The following is a 25,975-nucleotide window of genomic DNA, read 5'->3' as shown; positions in this document are numbered from 1 at the left end:
GAAATATGTGACATCCATTAAAACTTTGAAGTAATAAAGGTTTTATTCTTTAGGTACCCGTAACAGATGTGGTCACATCTGGCGTAGTTGAAAATGTTTCAGTGGTAACAGTAGGAGAATCTAAAAACACACAAATACAGAGAAAAACTTTACAGTAAAATTGAACTTTTGAAAAACCTGGTTTTTGAAAATTAACTTCAGTATCAAAACAACTTTGAATTTTAATAACTTGAACAAAATGTAAAAAAACAAGAAAAAAACATTAGAACAATTCTTAAAACTTCTTTCAGTTAATATGGAGAATCACATAAAGACCAACTTTAAGCTGTTGCAGTCATATCATTATCATTATTTTATGGTGACTTACTTGTTGTAAATGTTCCAGGAGTTGTAGTTGGACAAACTGTAAAATCTAAAAAAGAAAACAGTAAAATGTCAACAAATATTTAGCTAAAGCAGATCATGTTAGGCTTAGAAGACTTTGTATTATTTGTAGTTTTCCACAAACAAAAAAAAGAAAAGTTAGCCATAGGTCCTTTTAAGTTAAACAAAAATTCCGTCCTTTGTCATGTTTTTAAAGGAACATCTTTTTCTTGATGATTCATTCATGCAAAATAGGTTTTGTATGGATGAAACAATATCTACATTTTTGTCCAAAACTGTTAACAGCAAAGATTATCAACGTAATTAGCCATGCTTAAATTAAAATATTGGTACAATAAGCTAAATAAATCCAATTCAAACTTCTTACTGTGTTGAACCAGAGACTGGCAGAAGTTTCTGTCAGAAGGAATGGCGTTGATGCATCCACATGAGTCTGCAGAGATCTGGTCACATACTCCATACATCAGACACTGGTCACATGACCACCGATACTGGTCCTCACAAATGCACTGGTAACCATCTCTGATTGGAGAACAAACTGCAGACAAATGTGGAGGACATCAGCATGATCCAAGAAACTTTGTTGAAATTGTTGCAAACATGAAAGAACTTCAGTTTAGTCATTTGTATCTGTTGAACTAAACTACAAGAAATAAAAACCACTTAACATGTTGACACAAATCCTTGACTATTCCTTCATTCTGTCATTAGATTTACCTGTAGAAATGTTGGCCTGATTGATCTGAGTGTCTTCATTGATGCTGAGCGGGTAACTGATGTTTCCCAGAATGCTTCTCATCGTGTTGATTGCTGTCAATAATGTGGTGTTCAGCTCAAGAGAAATCACGTATGTATTAGCAGTTTGTGGAGCTTCAGGAAAAAAAGATAAAGCAGGCTGATTAGACAGAGTTGTGTGGTAAAGAATATTTTTACTGTATATGATTTGTCTTCTTGGTTTTATAGATGTTACCTGTTACAGATGTGGTCACAAATGGTGTAGTTGAAAATGTTTCAGTGACAGCAGTGGATAACGCTAAAGAAACATTAACATGCAGGAGTTTAAAAAGATGTTAGAGGATTTTTCACAGCTGAATGATATACCTAAGGTGAGTTTGTTCACATGAACACATGTGGAGAAATAGAATTATCTAATTATGACATTTTTATAAAGCTGCGATGTTTTGTACTAACAACACAATTTCTGCCAATAGTAAAGAAAGGACATTGAAAAAAAAGCAACTATTGAGAAATAAAACACATTTTCGTGCAAACATTCTCTCTGGAGAATCACATTTTAGACTAATATTCAGGTATTAAATTCTCTCTTTACAAAGTATCATCTCTGTTTTTTTTATTTATTGTAACTTACATGTTAGGGATGGAACAAGTGTTGTAGATGGACAAACCGTAAGATCTGAAATATAAATCACAGTGGGGTTAGCAAAAATTAAAATTAAAGATGTTAACTTTACATCAAGTTGCATCGACAAGATTGCATAATTTCCTGAAGTTTCATTATAAAGTCACACCATACCTACATTCAAAGGAAACTTATGATACGATAAGGATATCTCACAGCCTTTGTGCAAAACATATGATAAATATTTTCGATATGACATTCTTGATAACAAATAAAAGAAAATCACAAAGGCAACACACAGATTTCAAGCGTTCACAAAAGTTCAAATCTGGATTGAATATTTCTGACAGACCATAATACTTACTGTTCAGCTCTGATTGACAGAACTGTCCATCTGTAGGAACAGCCTTAATGCATCCACACGCGCTGCCTTCATCACATTTCCCATAGGTGGCGCACTTGTCACACGGCCACAGGAAGTTCCTCTCACATCTGCACTGAATGTTTGATTCAGCTGGACTGCAAACTGCAGGAAGACATGTTGTCTAACACAGAAATACAGCAACAAGACTGTCAGAAATAGAAATATTTCTTCTCACCTGTGGTGACATCAGCATCTGAAATGTTTACGTCAGAGCGGATTTGACGAGGGAAAGTGAGGTTTGCAAAGTTGCTCCTCAACTGTTCTGTGTCCTTTATGTTGATCTGAATGTCCAAACGGTATTGGTAAACGGAAACTGTGGAAAAGGATCAGATAAGAACGAGTTTATGGTAAAATGTTAAACAAACATAAATACACTTCTATGACAGAGTACGTGTGTGACAACAGGTTAGGATTTTTCCTTTTTCTCATATCTGGCCTAGATATCAAATTTTACAAACTAGCAAATGGCAGAAGCATAACTTTTAGTGAGATCTCACCTGACTTTGGCTGACAGAATGACCCGTCCAGTGGTACTTTGTTGATGCATCCACATGTGCTGTCAGTGATCTCATCACAGGCTCCATAGAAGAAGCAGCTTGAACTGGGCCAAGCATACTGATCCTCGCATCTGCACTCAATGTTAGTGCCATTTATGTAGCACACTGGGAAAAAACAACACAACTTTCAGTAATGATACTCAATTTATTCCCACAGGTTGAACCAGGAAGAAACAGACTGTTATCTAATGACTGCTGACTCATTTACAAGAAACAGTTCCTCAACAGACTGGTTTTTAATCGCCTTTAAAATGTGCTGATTGTCTTGTCTGTTTACAGTAGATTTTAAACGGGGTCATCTGTGACATGTCTCCGCCCCCAAGTCATTCTCATGCTCGTGACTCCGAGTCTCTATTGTCAGTGATTAGTGAAGCTTGACAGGAATGTTCAGGTCATGAATGAGGAAAACACAGCCTTTCTTTCTTGTTTTAAGTTACGGATTCAACTTTAATGATGGTTCCCATCTTTATAAAGGCCGTTTCCAACTTAAAACACCAACAACCTTTTGTTTTGTATAATATATCAAAAAGCTGAAACACAATTTACAAACTATAGAAAAGTTTGTACATTTTGAGAAATTAATATTTTTGTCAGAGATATCTTCAAGGAATTCATTGAACATTTGTGTTCCAACTACTGAACTGTCTGCAGATGGAGACACACCAGCAAATGATGGGGCTTGAGAATTCAGGTTAGGAGGTGATCAAGAATCAGAAAATAGGCTTGAATTCTGATTTTCTGCTCTGCACCAGTAAAATAAACAGCACTAATAGAAAGCACTCTGAGCCACTGTGCTGCTATAACATAACCTGTGGGACCTGCAGACAAAGTGAAACACGCCTGTTTACTCTATACACATTATGCATAGTTGTGTCTTGACCTTAGACCCTACACAGTACATTGGATTTCCCCTCAAACACCAAACTATTCCCTGCCATATGACTCTACCCCATCAGCAACCATTGTGTTTCTCCAATTAGGAGGTAATTGAAATTTGTCTCTCCATTCTAGTCAAAATTTCAAAGTCTGCTTTGTAATCCCAGAAAATCTGAAGTCAGAAAAACTGATTCAACTGTTGAGATTCTCAATTCATTCTGTTTTTTAACTATGGATGGATCACCCCCCCCCCCCCCCCCCCCACACACACACACACACAAACTGTGACTTCTGTGTTTATTTAAAACCATCTGTAAAACTTGAGCATCATCTGCTTAAATAATGGATTTGAAGGATTTTTGTCAATGACATTACATTTCTATGATGGCAGCTGCTGGCTGCTCATCCCTTTTTAATCTCCTTGACCTGACAGCCCCTTTTGAGACTGAACCACTGCATCGTCGTTGGTACAGCGGCACCATAGCCAGTTGAGTTTTAAGGGCACACTGGGAGCAAAAGGTCACTGCAAACACATTTGCCACACATAAGGTAAGTAAGAGTGACGCAGGCATGTCTTGTAGATTTTTGTTTGTATGGGCATCTTACATCTTGAGTGCATTCAGTAAGGAGCCAGTACCCACACCTTACTAACAACATCATACAACATTGTTAGGTCACAGTACAACAGCGTTAGTATGTCATAAGTGCTTGCAACCTACATTAGCCCTTAGGCCAATCCAAAAACCCACATCAGTACAGGTCATTCCACCCGTATGGGTGCATGTAAGTAAGGCTTTAAGGAAATCTACTTCATCCAACAAACTCAATCATTGAAACATTGATCCACGTGTTGCTTCAATATCTGAACTCTAGCCTTTAGGAGATTGAACTTTATGTTCAACCCTGCTGGTCAAATCCTGTACTGTCAGTGACAATAAAATAGTTTGTAATGCCTGAAATGTTTACCTGTGGTTAGGTCAATCTGTGTGATGTTCACTGAAGGATCCAAAGTCAGGATAAATTGGCCAGTCCTCAGGAAGTTCCTCAGGTTGTCCAGTGTTCTGCTGTCTGTCAGATTCACCTCCACATCAACTTCATACTCGGCTTTATCTTCCTGCACTGAAATATCAATTTAACATTTAAAACAATTCAACATCAGTGCACTTATTCTTTTTTTATGGTATTATTACTAATTCACACTATGAATTCACAATTTGAATAGGCAAAACTTTGATTACACCCAGAAAACAGAGACACTGCAATAAATGTGTGTACTAAGTAGCACAATGAGTCCTTTCATGTCTGTTCCGTTCATTTCTTTAAATTTTTGTTGTTGTTGAATCAGCAAATACAGAGGCAATTACTCCTTTCACAAAGCAAGTACCTCAAAGGCTTGAAATCATCTTCAGTCAAAAGGATTTTTGCCGTCTCCAGGCTGTACACAAGCCCACTGCAATACTGGTAACTCAAACTGGTAAAGGATCAAACATTAAACCACATTTACCAACGATTGTGCAACTTGTGATGCAAACTTGCACTGGCAAAAATCATTTTTCTCATTTACTTTCACAAATAAGCTAGTATTTTTTACGGTTCTTTAAATCTAAATGTTCTCTTTGAATCCAATCACATTCTTTGTGTCAGAAACAAACTAAACAACGTACAGCTGGCATGACATTTAACCTCTTAAGAGAAGACCCGAGCTAATCATTGAGCTAACCTTCCACACATGTGGCCACAGGACCCCATTTAACCCTTGTACTATCTTAGATTGCCACACCCTTACATTGACGTGTTCTCCCTACCATGACAAAGGTGGATAAAGGTGGAAAGATTTCATGTAATCCATGGACACCAGTGAGGTTCACAAATCATTGAAGAAAAAAGACTCAGTGCACTGTCTAGCGCAGGGGTTGGTAACCCATGGCTCCGGAGCCACATTTGGCTCTTTCATCCTTCTGTTGTGGCTCCCTGTGACTTTGGAAAATAATGAGTTTTGTATAAAAATTAAATTTTATTTTAGTTTGTTCATTTTTCATGGCATTTCAAAGGCGCTACTGGCTCAGTACGAAGCGCGTGCCACTTAATGAGCTTGTATTTGTCGGGCGAGAACTGCAGAGCTGATAGCAGGAAGAGACACGCGGGGCGGCTTCAATAAACACACCGGTCTTCTGCCGGGAACTTGACGTGCCGCGGGGCAGAGAGCAACTCTCTGATGACAGAGAGTTTGCGCCAGTGTTGCCAGATAGAATCACAGTTTTCCAGCCCAAAAGGCTTTGAAAACCACCAGACCCAGCCAAAAACCGCCCAACACAGCTTTTGTTGATGTTTTTTTTCGTACAGGACTGATTTAGTGAAATAAAAGATTTTTCTAAATAAAAGATAGTTCAGACTAATAATAAAATGGGTACACTATTGAATATTTCTTCAGCGGGCCGCCTTCTTCCATTCATTTGCTTAACCCGCTCTATCTCGCTATAACCTGCGTCCGGCTCTTTCATCCTTGTGCTTCGCTGGAGGCCCCGACTATCGTGTCAACATATGATGACCCTATTTTGCGCTCTCTGTGTATGATACACTGGAGGAGCGCGGGGGGAAACAACTCTCAGCTGCAGAGGATGTGAACAGGTGAACAGGTAGAGAGGCGGGGGAGGGGCTTTCACTTCAAACTCTGTCAGAGAGATGCAAACACGGGCGTCAGATTGAGACGCAGCTTTCACTGCGAGAGTTGAAGCAGAGACTTTCCCTGGGATGATTTTATGAACTCAAAAATGGAAACATGATTAGTAGAGGTAGAAGTAGAACTCTTCAAAATAATGAACCTCATCTCTCCACATTCTCAGTGTCTACCATGCATTGACAAACACATCGCTCCATGCAGCGATCAGACCAGAACTTCAGCTGGTTGCTCCTCCCACACGCGGCCGCGGTATCATCCTTTAAAGAACACAATGTGCATTTGCAGTGATGTATGTTTCAGAGGATGTCCAATCTACATGTCAATCAAATCCCGTACTTCTCAGTGAGGATTTTGATTGGCTGGTGGATTTTTAAGAAGTACTTTTTTCTAAATCTTTTCTGGTCCGCGATCTACACTCATGTCCTTGAAGATCGACCGGTCGATCGCGATCGACGTAATGAGCACCCTTGAATAATATATACATGCATAATATATATAATGATGTCAAAACGGGTTGTGGCTCCGGGTACTTTCTTTTCATTAGGGGCGGTCCGAAATGGCTCTTTGAGTGAAAAAGGTTGCCGATCCCTTGTCTAGTGGGTCTAGATGACCCAACTCCCAATGTTAAAGTGCCTAGGATAGCACAAGGCTAGGCTAAGCAGAATTCACTACTGTAGTAATACAACCCAAAATGTGATGTCCATGAATGTAGAAACCAGGGCTTAAGAAGTTAAAGATTAGGTTTTTGTAAAAAGTTATGATTTTCACATCAAGACGGCTAAACTAGCGAGCCAAGAGCATGATATTTTAGTTCAATGTATTTTTTGAGCTTAATACAAATTTCATCGCTGGAATGGAAGGTTTTTAAGTCAGCTGAGCAAAAATCTCAGTAATAGTCACACAGAATAATTGTTTCAATATATTTTCATGAAAAAAGAAAAATAAGATATTTTTCTTCAAAAAGTAAGTTGAATGGTAGATTTAATAAATCTATAAAATGTGTAAATAAATAGAATAGATAGCTTCAAATATAGAATAGTATTTAGTGTATTTTTCCATTTTCTATTACGGTTGCACAGTGATGCAGGGCATGCGTGGGTTTTCTCCGGACACTCCAAGTACCTTCCTCATTCCAAAAACATACCATAAGAGGTTACTTAGTGACTCTAAATTGCCCTTATGTGTGAATGTGAGTGTGATTGTGTGGCCCTACGACACACAGGCGACCTGTTTTGGGGTTGGACCCCCCCTAACCTAACAGTAGCTGGATTGGCCCCAGGAACCCTGTGACCCTAAAAGGAATAAAGCAGGTTCTGAATATGGATTGATGAATGGATTTTTTTATAGTCAACTTTAGTTATAAAGTTTTTAAAGCAGCATTGAAACAACTGTTGGATCCAATACAACTACGGTCTACTGTCATATATGAGGCGCACTAGATTATTAGATGCATTAAGCAAAATGAAACACTCAAATCTGGGTTACTCGATGAGGCTTCTAACTACAGTACCCATAATGCTCCAGCAATTCATTAGGCGATGCGACTTCACAGTTTGACAGTCACACTAAAACATTTTGATAGATTTTTTAGCAATGTGTACCACAAAACTTCTGTTCCAGGTCAATAAACACAACAAAACGCCGTATTATAAGGCACACTACCACATTTTAAGGAAATTGAAGGATTTTAATTGTAATAGTTGCAATATATTAAGTCTTACACAGAAATTGTTCTGTTTATAAAGATATAAAATTTGTTTTTTAAACTCTTCGCCCACAGTTATTTTACTTGTTAGACTAAGGATTGACTAAAAGCAGGAAAACAAATTCCTCTGACAGATGCGTCTCAGAACCATCACTTTGCCAACTCTCTGGTCAAGTGGATGCCATTTAAAAAAAACATCGCTATGCACTGTTATTTATTGTAAACATTCCAAAGGATTTTTTTCATTAAAATGGAAAATTGAGGTCAGTCAGAATTCACCTTATCTGACTCACACCAAACGGGATACATTTTTTTTAGCTTCCCAAACTGTTTTGTAAACACTATCTCCCATTGTAATGTTTTTTTTTAAAACAGAAATCTAGATTTCACTGTCGATTATTGTTCACTCTCACCTTCACGTTTTACCCGCCTGTTAGGTAATCCAGGTTCACCGTGGTATTGCTGGTACAAAAGAAAGAACTGTTATTACAACTACAACACTGGCTTTATTATTAATACAGGAAAACAATCAGATGTTGGGTGGTATAGATTAAATAATTATTTACCTGTGAGACCTGAACTGACAGTTCACTGAAATTCTGTGTTTCCACAACCAACAGCATCAACAGAAGAACGAAGGTCAAGTCACTCTTAGTTTTTGCCATTCCTTCAGAAAAAAGTGAAAGAAAAAAGAAAACATAGATTTTACCATTGAAGGTCCAGGTAGTCTTGAAAAGAACAAAAGACAACACAAAAGGTAAAATTTGGCTATTCTTTTATTATATCATATTTGTTTTTGTTGATTATTCAGACTGATCCTATACATCAGGGGTGTCAAACTCATTTTCACCGAGGGCAACATCAGCATAGTGGCTGTCCTCAAAGGGCCAGATATAACTTATAGATGTAACTAAATGTATTGGGGGAAAAAATGCAACTACTCCTTAATATTAAATAAATCATTATTTATTAATTAAAGCTTTTTAAAGTGACAATTACAGCTGCATAGAAATCACGTTTGCTTGTTACTCTAGCATAAATCCTTTTACATTTTGTTCGCTTATTAAAACCCATGATGAAACTGTCCAAGTGAACGAAGAAAAATAACATTAAACTGAGCTACGAAGAACATGTATTACACGTGTAACATTTTACAAGAATGGCTGTTCCCAGTTTAGCATTCCACTGGTGGTTTGATGACAAGTTGTCTGCATGCACACATAAGACCTGCAAACAACAGCAGCTACACATAAATAATATGTAATCAACTAAAAAATGTTTTTGTTTTAAGAAATTAACAACTTTAATGCTCTCACGCCCCATAAAATGTGGTGGGCAACATTTGACACGTGCTTTACATCATCAGGAAAATCAGCTTTCTCCTTTCAGTTTCTGCAAACAAGCTCTTTGTGCAGGCAGTTTTTATCTCTATGTCTATTTGCTGAAAAACAAGGCTGTTATTCTTCAGAATCCATCCTCCACAGAAGATCCAAACTTCTGCTGCACATCACATTTTAAGGCAACAACCTGTTCAGATGTGGGCTGGCTACCTGCACGGTCAACTCAAAGTTCCCTTCCTGCATCCACGTCAACATTCCTTACCTATCACTATCTGATCATTGCTGACTAGTAGTACGCAGCAAATGATCACATGTAAACTCTTCAGCTCTGTCATTTACAACGTTGGATCAGGATACCCAACTCTACACCCAGCTGCCTCATTCAGCCTCATATTGAAGGGGGTGACCTCCTCTAAGCAGACAAACCCCAAAGAACCATACGAAGCCATAACAGCCAAGTAAGCAGCAGGCAGCCTGCAGCCTGTCAGCCACTACAGCCTACTGCTATAAGGCTGACAGGCTGAGGATAAGGCTGACAGGCTGAGGAAATGCTCTTCTTGCAATGTCATTTTATGTGATATGTATGTGGCTGAAAAATGCCTGTGGGATGCCCACAATGCATCTCACCTACTTCAAACTACTTTATGCTTTAATGTTGTTTAACAATCTGTTGTAAGCCCATAGAAAAATGCGTATTAACTAGGGGTGTATCGATGAAGCGATTTCTATTTGTGCGATCAGATCAATCTGTCTGAGGTAGGATCAAATGGAATTTCAAAATGAAATTAATCAATTATCAAATTTGGGAAACATAATTTAAATTGAGGCAAGTTTATTTTACTCTAATGTAAAAACGACCACGTGCAAAATCCTTTCAAGTTTTTGTCTGTCTTCTTCTTCCTGGTTGAGAAAGGGCTATACCACCTCAAAAAGTTCCTGTTATGCCTTGCGACCCCAATGTTTGGCTGGTGGCTTATTGTAATCATTTAACATGATCACACACAAAAAAAGAAACAAGCATCTACAATACCAAATCAGCATCAACAACTTTTTAATCGTAATACAAGGAATCTGGAAAACTTCACCTGCACTGTTCAGTACCTAAGTATTTATCTCTGAATCACACTGGTTGAATATTTAGCTAAAGATGTCCTGGATCCATTCAGGGAATCGCATCGTTCAAAATGAACCAAGATCGACTAGGCATAGTGTCATCAACTACAAATTATGATATAAATCAAATCATTAAAACGACATGTTGGCTTTTGGTGTTCACTGGTTGTCTATGATCTTAAAATTTTGTGCAGACCACCTGCGTGCCCCGTATAAATGTGCCCATTTTACACCACAAACAGCCCATATCCACCAGTAAGAGTAGTTGTGACTAAGGAATAATGTAACCATGTTCAACCCTGGGTGTGCAGAAAGAGGAATTTTTCTCACACTTAGTTGTTGGCTATGGAATGTCACTCACACACGTTTACAAGAATCGCAAAGGAGGTTTTGAATACTTGTCATTCCAGAATAATTGTTCAGTTTTTAAAACTTACCAAGAACTACTAGCTAGTACTAGAGTATACTAGCGTTGCAAGTGTAGTAATCACCTCTCTTAACCTGCTTAGAAGTACAGTATTCCTCCCTTATTGGCGGGATTTAGGGACCAGAGACACTTCAAATCCAAGAATATGGAGAACCACCCCCCACACCCGTCACATATCCTTACTCATCAAAATTTCAATCATTTATTAAAGAACACTGGAATATTGCTCAACATAGAGTTGTTGTTTTTTTCAGAGCAATTGACTGTAATGTAGTGTACTTTATAACCCACATTGGGAATGTCTCTCTGTCTCTCCGTGTCTTAAAACCAGAAGTCTGTGCTTCCTCCTTCATCAGTTAGTGTAAGCCTTCAGCGTGATTTGAGCGTGTCAGTCCAGCAGCCGCGTTTTTTTTGAGCGTTACTTCTTCCAGAAGAGCCCTGTTTCATCCACCATTCGTTCATCCGGATGATAATTATTCTCTGCGATTATCTTCCTCAGCGCATTAGGATATTTTCCGTCTGCCTTGAGTCAGATGATGCTATTTTTCCATTCTGGGACACAAACTTCGGCTATAGCGATTCAGGAACCGGTGAAAATAGCTGTTGCTCGGTGTGAAATATTCTTTAGCAGCCGACAGGCCAGCATGCTCTTCATCTCCACTCCCATTCCTCAAACATTTGCGCAGAACCTCCTCAGACGCAAAAGTCTCATACAAGCGTCTTGAGTTGTTTGAGCCTTTGTGATGAACCGAATGAGTCAGGTGACTGAAAAGAAAATCTGCAAAACATGAAACTGTGAAAACTGAAATGCGAATATTAAAACGCGGATAAAAGGGGGAACACTGTATTTGGAACTCTGTTAACCAAAAATCAAATGCTTGTATTTTTTTTTAACAAGTCAACTTCTAATAATAAAACACTATTTGCAATTTAAGTTGTCTATAACTTATATATAAAAAATCAATAATGAACAAATAAACAGAGTACAGAGTTCCCCCCTCGGTTTGCAAAAGACAAGTAATATTCGTTTTAAAAGTAAATACTTAAAATAACCTTTCTGTGGTATTTTGCTCACGTCTACAATTGCAAAGATAGATTTGGATTATGCTTCTGCTAAATATCTATAAAAAAATACCCAGTTCAACAAAAGATTAAAGTATCAAAAGGACCAAAAAGTCATTGTCTCACCATATCTTTTCAGGCTGTCTTTTGCTCCTGCGTTTTGCTAAGCAGCCACTCCAAAATAGCAGCCTTCAGGGGGAAGCTGATGGCTATCTATTAAAAAATACTTCCTGAAGGAGGGAGGCTTGCTTTGCTCACAGTAAGTGAACTGGTTAAATATTTACCTTCCTTCTTTAGGCATTTCTGTTTTCATTACATTTTTAAAAAGTGAAATCTGACATTAAAAATGTCCTTTTTTTGGTTTTTATGTGATCTGTTGCTGGTAAAACACAAACGGCACTAAAACACTAACAGTTAACTGTGGTGAAGCTCAAGACAACAGATTAGTGTGATATATAAATAATAAATAATAGTAGATAAACTAGAAAAGAAAAGAAAAAAGTTAGCAGTAGTCTTTTAATGATGTGACTACAATGGAAATTTGGACTTGTAGACTTTAGGGTGCTTCTGTTTCAGGATTTATAATTTGCATTGTCACCCTTGGCTGTTCATTAGGTAATTTCTCATCTGCATCGACTGATTTGCAGACCCATGTTAGCAACGGCAATTACTTGTTTTCCAACATGTATTTCAGTAACTCAATGGTAGATTAATAAGTAATAGTGCAACACAGGACATCTGTTAATTTCAAAGGATCCAATGATGAAGTCATTTTTGTTTGCAAAGTGCCCGATTAGGATTTTTGATCAAAGAAGTGTTGTTTTAGGATTAACTATATACAGTCAGGACCATAACCATTTGGACAGAGAAACCTTCTTTCTAATTTAGTTTCTGTACATTACCACAGTGAATTTTAAATAAAACAACTCAGATGCCATTGAAGTGCAGACTTTCAGCTTTTATTCCATGGGTTGGTGTGAAGGAATTTGTTTTATTATTATCATTGCTTAAATGTATTTGGTTAAATGTATGTTTAAATGTTAACTCAGATTGACCTTTTTACCTCTTCTGAAAACAGTTGTGTGTTTGTTCATCTGCTTCTCATCCCCCACCCAGGATGAGGGGTTTACGACACACTGTCCTCAGCTGATAAGGGATACTGTTTGAACTTAGAATCCAACCAAAAGGGTCATTTGACGACACCCCCTAATGAACTTTTTGTCTTTGTCTAGAATTGTTACCTCCCACTTGTGTTCTTAATAAAAGCAGCACGGGGAGAGGCAGACCTTTGAGAAGAGAAACGTGGTGGACCTTTTCCAACACATTTGCTCCTCTCCCTCGTGCATGAGAAACTTGATTCTTGTTGTGGTTTGTTGTTTATAATTGTGTTTTTCTTTAATGTCTAGATGCATTTATCTGACATTCTTTGGTCCTTCGAGCCGGAATGACAACATATCTGCGTCCTTGGGGGAGGATCATGCCGATTGAAGTCTGTGCACAGCCCGTGAGACTAGGTCTCCGGAGGAAAGTCCGTCGTAGTGAATTCTACGCCGGCCAATCGACTGGTCTGATCCCTGGGTCCGGATTGACGTTATTCGTTAACCAGTCAGACCACAACGACAAGGCAAGTACAGCGCTTTTTCAGGGGTTCAAGTCCCCGAAGTGGCCCAGAATTCTGAGGGACAGGTTCAAGTCCTGTTGCCTAAAACACGTGTGGGTTTGGAGTCCCGGAAAAGTCCAGAATTCTAAATAAAGGTGTAGGTTCGAGTCCTGCAGCCTAAAACGCGTAAGAGGGTTCAAGTCCCTAAAAGGCCTAGAATAACAACAAAAATAAAATAAAAAAAAAGTTTTTTTTTGGTGTGAATGTGTGTGCATGTGTGAAAGGAGTGAACTTGTTCGAAGCAGTGAGCAGCTGGAAACCTTGCGGTGTTAACACAAGGCTGCTTGTTGGAGTAGAACAAGATTTCATCTCATTAGGCTTTAGGTGAAAAGAACTCAGAGTCTAAAACGTGTTTTGCTCCTGGGAGGACCCTAAACGTGTGACCGGATCAGACAACAGGTCTGATCTAGAAGCTTGTTGCACGGGGAGTGAAATTCGGTCCTGAGAGAAATTCTCTGTTGGTTCTGATCACGCTCTGTGACTAACATAAATAAAAGAAAAAAGAAAAAAAATGGGGGAATTCAAATGAAAAAATATATATGGAAAGAGGTTCATCCAGATTCAACTACATTCTTGATAAAATGGGATAAAAACTAGGATTTTAAGGGGAATGTACTGGATTAGTTCAAAGGTTACAAATTAAAAACAGAATAAAAAATACAAAAGAAACAAAAAAAATAGTGAAGAATTAATTTGTGCAAAACTGTGGTTAAATGAAGCAACGAAAAATAAAGGGTGGCATTCAGAAAAGTAAAACTAGAGAAGCATGTCTGATTGCTAAAAAAAAGGAGGATAAATCAGTTGTGAGACTCAGACCCCTGCAACAGCAGGCTGCAGCAGGCTGCAGACCGAGCAGGGGCAGGATGAAAGGGGGGGAGAGCAGAAACCAGCTGATTTCTCACCTCCTCCCTACCAGGGGACAAATGCTCCTCTGTTGACGGGTTTTTACCCACCAGTGACTGATTTAAATAAACCAGAAAAAGAAAAAATAATGTTAGGAGGAAAAAAGAAAAAAACTTGAATGGAGTAAAACTATGGGGGTTGGTTTGGAAGAAGCTGGAGAGTCATCTGAACCCAATGATTGAAGTGCCCAATCCCAGAGCTGGAGAAGATGGCCAGAGGCCTACACTTCTTGTGTTTAGGACCTGGACATTAGAGGATGTACGGAAGGCAGTGAGGGGAGTTATCTCTCACGGGCAAATGATGGAAGTTCAGAGAGCTTACCATCTGAATGGCATTGAATGTCAGCAAGCATGTATGACTGCTATGAAAGCAGACTGGGCAAAAGTAAAGGAATCCTATGAATGATGACAATCCACCCAGACCTCTTCCGCATAACAGTCTAAGAGTTAATTCAAAGTCTTACACTTTTAGGACAAAGAATTAGAGAAGCCTTTCCAATGAGACCTGATTATGGAAAGATTGGTCAAACTAAACAAAAAGATGGAGAGTTAGTGTCTGATTTTAGAGTCAGATTTGAAAAGGTTTTAAAGCTAATTGTGGACTCAGAGATAATGATGATGGTGCCTATAGACAGTAGCTGAAACAAGCTTTACTGCAAGCTATGAGACCAGAGATTGCAGACTGAATAAGGAAGCATTACATAGAGCTACCTACAGGAGCGCTACAACAGTTTATGAATTTTGCTGTTCATGCAGAAAAAGTGATGGTGAATAGAAAGAAATTTAGGAATCAAGGTGTAGTTACATTTTAGCAGGAGGAAAGTAGTGATGTGTTTTTTGGAAGGAATGTGAAGAGAGGAAGAAATCATGGTTGTGGAAAAGGAAGTTTTAGAAGAAGGTTTAGAGGAAGTAGCAACAGAGGGTCAGAGCAGGTTGATGATGGATGTTGGATTTGTGGACAGAGAGATCATTAGCTGAGAGATTGTCCTGAAAGGAAGAAATCAGATTGACTAGATGGTAGAAGTAATGTCAAGATTAACAATGAATCTGAACCAGAAATTCAACGAATTTGTGATGAATTTTTAGATCTCACTGAAGTTTGTCTTATGGAAAAGCCAGAAATAACTCTTTATGTTCAGGGACAACCGTTTGTTTTTCTTTGTGATTCAGGGGCTTGTAGAACTGTGATAAGAAGTTATTACAATGATTTTCCTAAGTCAAATAAAACAATACAAATGAGATCTGCAGATGGTCAAATTGAAACTAAACATTAGAGTAAACCAGTTTGTTTTGAAAATCCTGACACTAATGAAACAACAAGCATTCCTGTGGTTTTAGCACCAAACTGTCCTTTTAATCTTTTAGGGAGAGATGTCATGATAAGATTAAAGTTAGGAATTTACCCCACCAGAGAAGGGGGGATGCAAGCACGACGTTGCCCCGATACAGACATCTGTGTGCTAGAAGGCAGAGCTGAACCACACTATTATTGGACTTTAGATCTACCTAAAACTGATCTTGGACAGACTGCAAAAAACTTAATGGAGAAAGCAAAAGCCAGAGTGTCACCCCATGCAGATTTTATGTCTTCAGACATTCTGTATGTCATGTTAAGATGCAAAAAGTCTCCTAGCCCTGACAGGGGATATGATGAAGCAGTGAGTAAACTAGGTTTTCAAAAATGTACAATAAATGATTTTTATTGGAAAGATGAAACTAGTTTCTGTACTGTGACAGCAAAAAATTTAATGTATACAGAAAGAGTGACAAATTGGAAACAAATGGCAGATGCAGTTCCATTTATTTCTTGTACTAAAGGTTCACGACAAAAATGGGAAGAAATGAAAGAACATGTGCAGGAAGTGACTTATACTTTGAACAGGCAGAAACAAAGTGGGGTTTAGCTGTTGTAACTCAAGACAAGGTTCTGAAGGTAGGACCCCTGTGTGGAAATTACTCAGCACAATCAGCAGAGTTGACAGCCTTAACTGAAGCATGCAAACTTTTTAAAGATAAGCCAGTTACGATCTATACTGATAGCCAATATGCGTTTGCTACAGTGCATTTTATTTTGTCAACAGTGGAAGAACTCAGGGTTAAGACATCAACAGGAAAACCAGTAACGCATGTAGACTTACTGAAAGAATTATTAACTGCTGTAATGTTACCATCTAAAGTGGCAATATGTAAATGTGAGGGACACACACGAAGAACAGATGATATTTCTTAAGGAAATGCCTTTGCAGATGCAACAGAAAAGCAAGCTGCAAAAAAAGATGTAGAAATATGCACAAATGAGGATGTGACTGCAGATGCAACCGCTGATTTTTTAAAAAGAAATGTCACCCAGTGCACCACAACAACAAAAAAGATCTATGGTTAAAAAAAAAAGGAGCAAAGTTAGAACAAGGTCTTTATGTCAGCACAGAAGGTAAACCTATTTTACCAAAATCCATGTACAAATGGGCAGCAATTTTGAGTCATGGGCTTTGCCATGATTCAACAGGGGGGAGGATGAACTTATTAGAGAAATATTAAACAACTTACGGATTTATGCTCTATAAACTCTATAAAAAAATTTTTTTGTAAACAATGTGTAACATGTATGTGTCATAATCCCCAAGGCAATGTTAGACCTAAGAGAGGAAACTTTCCTGAACCACCTTTTCCTTTCCATACAATCCATATGGATTTTATTGAATTGAATAAAAGTAAAGGATTGAAATATTGTTTAGTGATTATTGATGCATTTTCCAAATGGGTTGAAATTTTTCCATGTGCAACACAAGACGCTATTACAGTAGCTAAAGCTATTTGTAAAGGAATGATCCCAACTTTTGGCTTTTGTGATAATGGTACACATTTTGTAAATCAAGTGATAGATCTAAAGAGACATTGTAGTTATCACCCACAGAGTGCAGGATTAGTTAAGAAAACTAATGGCACTATCAAATCAAAGTTAAAGAAATGCATGGAAGAGACAAACAGACAGTGGCCTGACTGCATAGACTTAGTTCAACTAAGCATGCGTATCACACGCACAGCAGGTCAACCTTTAACGCCTTTTGAAATGTTGTATGGACGTTCTTATAGGTTACCAGACATTGATCCTACACAGCAACATTCTCTAGATGATGATGCAAATTTAGTGGATTATTTGAGAAAAATGTTTACCACTAAAGATGTGCAAAGGACAAATCAAGTGCCAGATTCCTTTTTATCTCCACAGGACACTTCACCAGTGCAGGTTGGTGACTGGGTGTTTGTGGAGGCCATAAAAAGGAAGTGTTGGTCCAGCCCACGGTGGGAAGGGCCATTCCAAGTCCTGCTGACTACACCAACAGCTGTAAAGATTGTTGAAAGGACGTCTTGGATCCACCTGTCACACTGCAAGAAAAAGCATCTGGGTGAGGCTAATTCCAACTGCTAGGTGGGGAAGTCTGACTACAAAGGGAGGCAGCTGTATAGATGCTGCTTGTCTCAACGTCAGCGAAGCCGAGCGATCCACCTAGTCTTAGGGAAGAAAGCACACCAGAACTCTTTTGCACTACACGGATCCTACACTGTTAGAGGACTTGAGGAGGTGATGTGCTAGTAACCTCTCCCTCCCGAAGATAGGTACATATCCACCATGGCGTGTCCAACTGGGCTAAGACACAGTTTATTTTGTTTACTGTTCCTGCTATTCCTGACAGGAGCCACCACATGGATTTGGTTCTTTTGGAATCATTATCCACCTGCAAGAAGAACCACCAACGAGGACAGACTAAACATTTCTCGACGATGGCTGATCCAGATAATCAATGACAGGGTTTCCCATGCAGTTCCCTGCCCCAGAGGACGTTGTGTTGGATCTAATCCAGATTTAATTCCAGGTAACAATGGTACTTATGTGGTTGATCAAATGTTTTGGTTATGTGGGCAGGCCCTCTACCTCAGTCTGCCTAGAGACTGGAGTGGGATTTGTGTTTCTGTAAAGGTCACAGGTCACACTTTCATAGTTTCTGCAGTCCATGGGCCTCACCTGCGCCACAGACGTAACCTTATTGATGTCAAGCCACATGATTCCATTTGGGGATCAGATGTACCTGGAGACCATAAACACTGGAATACGGGGCAAAAGGTAACTATGGCATTGTTTCCCTGAGTGGGAAATGCTAAAAACGCTCTCAGAATTGAGACCATTGATTATAGATTAGGTTTATTTTTGAACGCTACAATTAAAGCATTTAAAGGCTATAATGAAGAAATGTCAAGCATGAGACTTATGGTTCTACAGAACAGATTGGTTTTGGACTTATTGGTTGCTCAGGAGGGAGGTGTTTGTATAATGTTTAATTATACCTGTTGTACATTTATTCCTGACAACACCGATGAAGGTCACAGCATCACTGAAGCATTACATCAGCTTGAAAAGGTTCAGCAGGCAATTCAGGATGACAGGAAACCCCAATCTTGGGATTTCTTCTCCTGGTTTGCTTTTGGTTCCTGGTGGCAACTTTTGTTAAAAATAGTGACACCTATTCTTATGGTACTGATCATATGTTGTGTATTCACTATGTGCATTTTTCCTTGTATTCAATCTATGATTTCCAGAGCAGTGAATGGTGGAGTACAGAGTGTTCTTATGATTTAAGAATACAACTTGTTTTTAAAGGGAGAACAAGATGACTGTAATGATTTTGAAATTGAAATGACTTGAAAAAAAAAAAAAAGAACTTCTCATCTGAGTGTAAATTGAAAGTGTTATGAAAATGAAGATGTCACAGAAAACTGAAAAGAGATGTGATATTGGATGTGAGATTTTGACATTTATCAATGATAAAAAGGAGGGAGTATGTGAAGGAATTTGTTTTATTATTATCATTGCTTAAATGTATTTGGTTAAATGTATGTTTAAATGTTAACTCAGATTGACCTTTTTACCTCTTCTGAAAACAGTTGTGTGTTTGTTCATCTGCTTCTCATCTCCCACCCAGGATGAGGGGTTTACGACACACTGTCCTCAGCTGATAAGGGATACTGTTTGAACTTAGAATCCAACCAAAAGGGTCATTTGACGACACCCCCTAATGAACTTTTTGTCTTTGTCTAGAATTGTTACCTCCCACTTGTGTTCTTAATAAAAGCAGCACGGGGAGAGGCAGACCTTTGAGAAGAGAAACGTGGTGGACCTTTTCCAACACATTTGCTCCTCTCCCTCGTGCATGAGAAACTTGATTCTTGTTGTGGTTTGTTGTTTATAATTGTGTTTTTCTTTAATGTCTAGATGCATTTATCTGACAGTTGGATAAATGATTGCATAAAAATGTGAAACACTGAAGCATTTTTTAAACACAATCCCTTCATTTCATTGGCTCGTAAGTAATTGGACAAATGAAATAACTGAAAAGAAAATGGTCATTACTAATACTTGGTTGAAAACCCTTTGTTGGCAATGACAGCCTGAAGTCTTGAACTCATGGACATCACCAGATGCTGGATTTTCTCCTTCTGAATGCTCTGCCAGGCCTTTACTGCAGCGGCTTTCAGTTGCTGCTTGTTTGTGGGCCTTTCTGTCTGAAGTTTAGTCTTGAACAAGTGAAATGCATGCTCAATTGGGTTAAGATCAGGTGACTGACTTGGCCATTCAAGAATATTCCACTTCTTTGCTTTAATAAACTCCTGAGTTGCTTCGGCTGTATGTTTTGGGTCGTTGTCCATCTGTATTATGAAATGCCGCCCAATCAGTTTGGCTGCATTCACCTGGATCTGCACAGACGGTATGTCTCTGAACACCTCAGAATTCATTTGGCTGCTTCTGTCCTGTGTCACGTCATCAATAAACACTAGTGTCCCAGTGCCACTAGCAGCCATGCACGCCCAGACCATCACACTGCCTCCACAGTGTTTTACTGATGATGTAGTGTACTTTGGATCATGAGCTTCTCCACGCCTTCTCCATACTTTTTTTTTTTTTTACTTGTCCTGTCCAACAGCTGGGCAGGCAGATGAAGACTGAGGGCCTCTTGTGTTGGACATATTTTACTTTAACAACAGGGGTTATTAATCTTCAGACAAACCAGAGGTATGTCTGAATAAACCCCTTTTGTAATTGAAGCCAAACTTTATTAATTTCAATCATGTTTGAAAATCTTTGATGTTGGAGCGGACGGTAGTGTTCTTTTCTCTTGCCATCATTCTTGTAGAGATTGGTTTTGGTTTCAACTGTCCAAAGAATGTTTTTCCAGAACTGTGCTGGCTTTTTTAGATGCTTTTTAGCAAAGTCCAATCTAAATTTCCTATTTTTGAGGCTTCTGGGTGGCTTTCATCTTGCAGTGTACCCTCTGTATCTACTTTCATGCATTCTTCTTTTTATAGTAGACTTGGATATTGATCCGCCTACCTGCAGGAGAGTGTTGTTCACTTGGTTTGCTGTTGTGAACGGGTTCCTCTTCACCATGGAAATGATTCTGCAATCATCCACCACTGATGTCTTCCGTGGAAGTCCAGGGGCCTCATTTATAAAACTTTGCGTAGGATTTGCGTCAGAAGTGGCGTACGGATGAAACATAGGACGTGCGTACGCACAGAAATATTCAGATTTATAAAACCGTGCGCACGCACATCCTACGCATCCTTCCCTTAATAAATCACAACAAATTCTAAATGCAGCGCAGCTTTTGCGGCTTTATGACACGCCCATAGTTGCCCATAAATAGTCAGTGAAACGCCCACAAATGAATATTCATTGATTGCGAAACCATGGCACACACCGAGAGGAAATGAAAAAAACGTAACTTCACTCAATGTGAAGTAGAATTTATCGTTGGCGAGGTGGAAAAGAGGAGAAAAGTGTTGTTTGGAGGGCACAGTGTGGGCATTACTAATGCCTAAAAGCCACGTGAGTGGCAAACGGTGGCAGACGCCGTAAATACTGTAGCCTCACAACCTCGGACCGTGGTTAAGTTAAATAAAAAAGAAATGGTCGTACATCAAAGTCGAGGCAAAAAAAACGTCTGGCGCTGCATCGCCAGAGTGTGTCTGCCACGGGGGGGGGGGGGGGGGGGGGGGGTACTGGAGCTGACCCCTCTTGATGAGAGACAAGCGCCAAGAATTGGGGAATCCCTTAGTGGAGTGGTGACTGAGGCGCAGGGGGACGCCAACGTGCCAGATGCACGGGGTGACACCCCCCCAAAAGCCCGCAGAGGTCCAACAGGACGGCTCGAGGAAGTCGGAACCGGCTCATAAGCCACTCGTCCTCGTTTGCCAGCAAGTCTTCTTGCTGTCTAAATATCCGTTCACTCCAAATTCTTCCATTTTCCACATCTTCTAAGAGCGCAAGATCAGCCATTGTGCGTCATTACGCATTGTGATGGGGCATTTTATTTCCCTCCATTTAATTACATCTGACAAGCTACAGATGTCGGTAATAATCGAGGTGGAAATGGGAAATTGTTCAGCGCAAATGTAATTTCTTGTTGCTTTCTGAATGGTTGAGACATACGCCATACATTATTTTATCAAGAATAAAACAAACTAAAGCCATATGCATGAATACCATAATTCTGTAGCTTATGAAGACATGTTTTACTATGGAAACAACTTTCCCCAGTGGACAATTAATGCATCTCTCTCTATCTATCCATCTGTCTGTCTGATTGCACCTATATCTGCTCCGCCAGACGGACACATTGACGGGAATGTCAGTTTTGTACATTATTTCGTTCTGTTAACTATATTATTTATGAGGATGAATTGCACAACATGCCAATATTGCAGAACATATTTCACTTTTCTTTTTGCAAATAAGTGTTCATTTGAATTTCTGTTGTAATTTTCGTTTGATTTTTTTTCTTTGTTTCACTGCTGATCGATCAAACGGGTGTTCATGTAGGCTGTTAATTGTAAGACTTGCTTTGTGAAGTCTTCATGTTATTTATGAGAGGCAGTATTGTCATTTTCACTTTCACGTGTTTCTTCCATCTGCCGACGGTGTCACCGTTTCTCATTTCACCCGTTTTTGTGCGTACGCCTGGGTCAGAGCTTGCGTGAAGGACCGCACATTTTCCCGTCAAGTTTGCTTTTTATAAATCTCAACTATTGCGTAGAGAGTGGCGTACGCCTTCTTTTGTGCGTACGCAACGTTTATAAATGAGGCCCCAGGTCTTTTTGGGTTGCTGAGTTCACCAGTGCTTTCTATCTTTTTCTCGGAGCTCCTTTGACCGCATGGTCTCTGTTCACAGCGAAATCTTTAAAATGCAAGCATGAGTCCTCTAATCAACTCCAGACCTTTTATCTGCTTCACTCATAATGACATAACGAGTGAATTGCCCACACCTGCCCATGCAATAGCATGGAAGTCAATTGTCCAATGACTTACGAGCCCATGAAATGAAGGGATTATGTTTAAAAAAAATATTTAGTTTTTCACATTTTTATGCAATCTTTTTGTTTAACCCATGGAATAAAAGCTGAAAGTCTGCACTTCAATGGCATCTGAGTTGTTTGATTTAAAATTCACTGTGGTAATGTACAGAAACAAAATGAGAAATAATGTGTCTCTGTCCAAATATTTATGGTTCTGACTGTATATAAAACACTTCAACTAAAAAACCCTTAGCAAGAAGTAATCAATTTAAGTGTCCTGCAAGTATACTTTGTCTATACTAAAAGTGAGGCAGTATACTTGAAGTTTACTCTGTATGTACTATCTACATAGTAAAACTAAAATGTTCAAATTCAGTGCATGGTCTTGCTACACTTATACTCATTTACACTTAATAAACTTCCAGTGTACCAATTTTTGCTCAGCAAACTCAATCATAATAGCAAAACTAGTAAACCCCAAAAAGCTCATAGGAGAATCGTCTAAAAAAAAAAAAACTAAACCTACATCTCTGTTCATTTTAGAATCTATAATATATTATTTATCTACATATTAATAAATATAAGCTTCTGAATTTTATTATCCATATTTTCTAAAATCAAGTCACATCATGAAAGGTTTGGAAAGTTTTCTCCCAGATGTTTACACAGGACAGATTTTCTACCATCACACATAACCTGTTTATCAATTTTTTCTTTAGTAGTTTCACAACACAAATTTACTGTAAGAATTAGATTGCATCATCTTTATAGAAATTATTTTAATGCAACAAATATGAAACTAAAGATCCTTTCTTACCTTCATTTAAAGGTAACAAGTAAGTTGCCTTCATCCAAAAGCATCTCCTTTTTTCAAAAATGACGGCCTTGGCTTCTAAACGCCACTTTAAATTTCCAGACAGAAAAGTATCAGGACATCTCCGTATTCCACAGACATCTCCTTCAGCTCACAGGTCCATGAAACTCAGTAAACTCCTGTCTGCACTAATATACCAACTCACAATCAAATCTAACAACAGATCTGTGTCCAGATTGGGAAACTTGCTCTGCTGGTTTCTCACACGTCTAATAACAATCTGCAAATTGATGCCACTAAAACCACATTATCTTCCCTGTGTAGTTTAACTGAAACCTTAAACCAACTCGTAATGGGTCCACCTCTGTGGCTTTGGAGAATAAATTGTAGAATTTCATTAAACTAGCACAAAGCTCAAATTTCTAACAAAGCAAATATGCAAGGAAAGTTTTATTTAATTACAACAATTTATACATTTATTGTTTTCCAGTTGTATTTTTTTAACTTGCTGTCCAGGTTTTGAAAAAAATCCCTAATGTTACGTTTTCTAAAAATATGTAAAATAATTTTATTATCAGTCTCGTGGATGGACACATGTACCTAAACTGTCCTGCATAGATAAATGAATTGACAGTTCATGATTTTATCAAGTTTTTTAACAAGCTGGGAGGGGAAAAAAAGAAGCAAAACTTTAAATTAAAGAAAAACATTAAAATTTAGGTCATGTTAAAAAGATATTGTAGCCACATAAAACTTTAAATGTCTAAAAATAAGTAATACGTTTAATAAATCTATTAATTTTTTGCGGTTAGGACCCAGACACCTTGAATAAGTTCAGACAATAGAAGAGTACAGAGGATTGGGATTGGGTAATGGATGTTTGATGAAACCGCCTGGAATGCGTAGAGATAAAACATACCTCCAAGTTACTGGAAGCGAGGTTGGTCTTCCTTATTGAAACTGTGCCAGGTTTCACTGCTGGTATTGCCTGTTGTTTCCAGAAAGCACTTCAATACACTGTATTTGTATTTGTTTAGTATTTGATATTATCCTTGTTTTACTTTGGTGACTTTTGTCTTTCGCAAAAGACTGTTAAGGCTTTAACACTGGAGTTCTGCACTGTAATGCTATTTTCTCACCAAGCTGGGACACACATTAGAGCCACTGCTTCCTATGAAAGTCGGGCTTCTGCGGTTATAACACTCATGTTATCACATCGCTACCCAAGTTTTAAAGTCTGTTTTTGGGCTCTATGTACAAAACACTATGTCACTAATGCAAAAAAAGTTAAACCAGGTGATCTTTGACCAACCAGGGCCTCGGCTATGGTAGTGATGTATGAGTAGTGTTCTTTTCAAAACACAGAAGAGCCAATTGCTTGAAAAGTGATCATGAAAGAGAAATTAATATCTGCTATTTGTGCTTGACCGAAATTAAATAACACAAAGTCTTTCATAAATCAGAATGGATCTGTGACTGAAAAGGGCTGAGCAAGATTGGCGATGTTTGCACCACTTTGACATTTTTGACCAAGCCTGATCCAATTGTTATTACATGCGCTAGTATCAGGTAGTGGAAGTCCAGTGTGAACAACATAACAAAAGTGCATTCAAAAGCAACGTTCAGCGCATTCTGGAACAGACTGAATGTCTCAATAACATGAATAGAGTAGATTGTATGCTTACATTTATTTTGTGTCTGGGTTTAAATTCTGTAGTAATTGAGTTAACATGATTTTACTACGTGCTTTTATTAACATAGCGTCTAAGGTTATGAATTGCTCCTTTTAAATATTGGTGCAATGTGCTACATTTAAAAAATTCAGAAGAGAAGTTTGGAGAGAAAAAAAGCAAACCAACCATAAATCATTGGCTCAGCCTTCCTCCTTCGTTGTTTTTCAAGTTTTGACTTGACCAAACAACAAAAATTGGGTTTCTTTGTCAGGGTTAGATGCCAAAATTCTAGCGATCACCATGGCCACCCCTTTATACTTACTCCTGAGGTGATGTCACCTTTGTCAGCCTGGTTTTCTTTTCCACATGGACATGTTATTTTGCAAAAAACTTATAAAAACATAATAATAAATGGTTTGTTAAAATGATTTTTTTAAATACATTTAAATACTTAAAATTTTTCAAAGGATCCTAGATAAGGTTTAATATCATTGAAATATCATATTGGTATAATAAATATGAAGTTTTAAAAAAGCCAAAACAACCAGTTCTAAATGGAAGTATTGCGGAGGTAAAGGAAAACAAACTGCTATGATTATGTGATTGCACAATCACTCAAATTGTTAATAAGAGTATGGTAAAAAAAAAA

The 25,975-nt window shown here is 38.4% G+C and overlaps 1 protein-coding gene across 1 annotated transcript; it reads right to left on the bottom strand.

Annotated features, from left to right (window-relative positions):
• Positions 1 to 1,000: 1,000 nt before the first annotated feature.
• On the bottom strand, positions 1,001 to 8,651 carry LOC105357978 (uncharacterized). The gene is made up of 9 exons (XM_078942700.1): positions 8,553 to 8,651; positions 8,400 to 8,448; positions 4,568 to 4,720; positions 2,666 to 2,830; positions 2,344 to 2,481; positions 2,109 to 2,270; positions 1,754 to 1,798; positions 1,355 to 1,417; positions 1,001 to 1,254 (listed from the first exon to the last, which is right to left on the bottom strand). Exons 1-9 carry the CDS (start codon positions 8,649 to 8,651, stop codon positions 1,073 to 1,075), a joined length of 1,056 nt encoding a protein of 351 aa, XP_078798826.1. The 3' UTR covers positions 1,001 to 1,072.
• Between the last annotated feature and the right edge of the window lie 17,324 nt (positions 8,652 to 25,975).

This window comes from Oryzias latipes, chromosome 24, assembly GCF_053564925.1.
Source record: "Oryzias latipes strain Hd-rR chromosome 24, Olatipes_Hd-rR_3.1".
Lineage (NCBI taxonomy): Eukaryota > Metazoa > Chordata > Actinopteri > Beloniformes > Adrianichthyidae > Oryzias > Oryzias latipes.
Note: the sequence above shows the minus strand (reverse complement) of the source record. Positions and strands in the feature narration are given on the sequence as shown.

Excerpts from the sequence above, each read along its gene's own strand:
- LOC105357978 (XM_078942700.1), bottom strand. The coding sequence starts at position 8,651 with ATGGCAAAAACTAAGAGTGACTTGACCTTCGTTCTTCTGTTGATGCTG. Across the intron at positions 4,721-8,399 it reads CAGGCGGGTAAAACGTGAAG|TGCAGGAAGATAAAGCCGAG; the intron begins GTGAGAGTGAAC and ends TTGATATTTCAG. Across the intron at positions 1,418-1,753 it reads ACTTGTTCCATCCCTAACAT|CGTTATCCACTGCTGTCACT; the intron begins GTAAGTTACAAT and ends ATGTTTCTTTAG.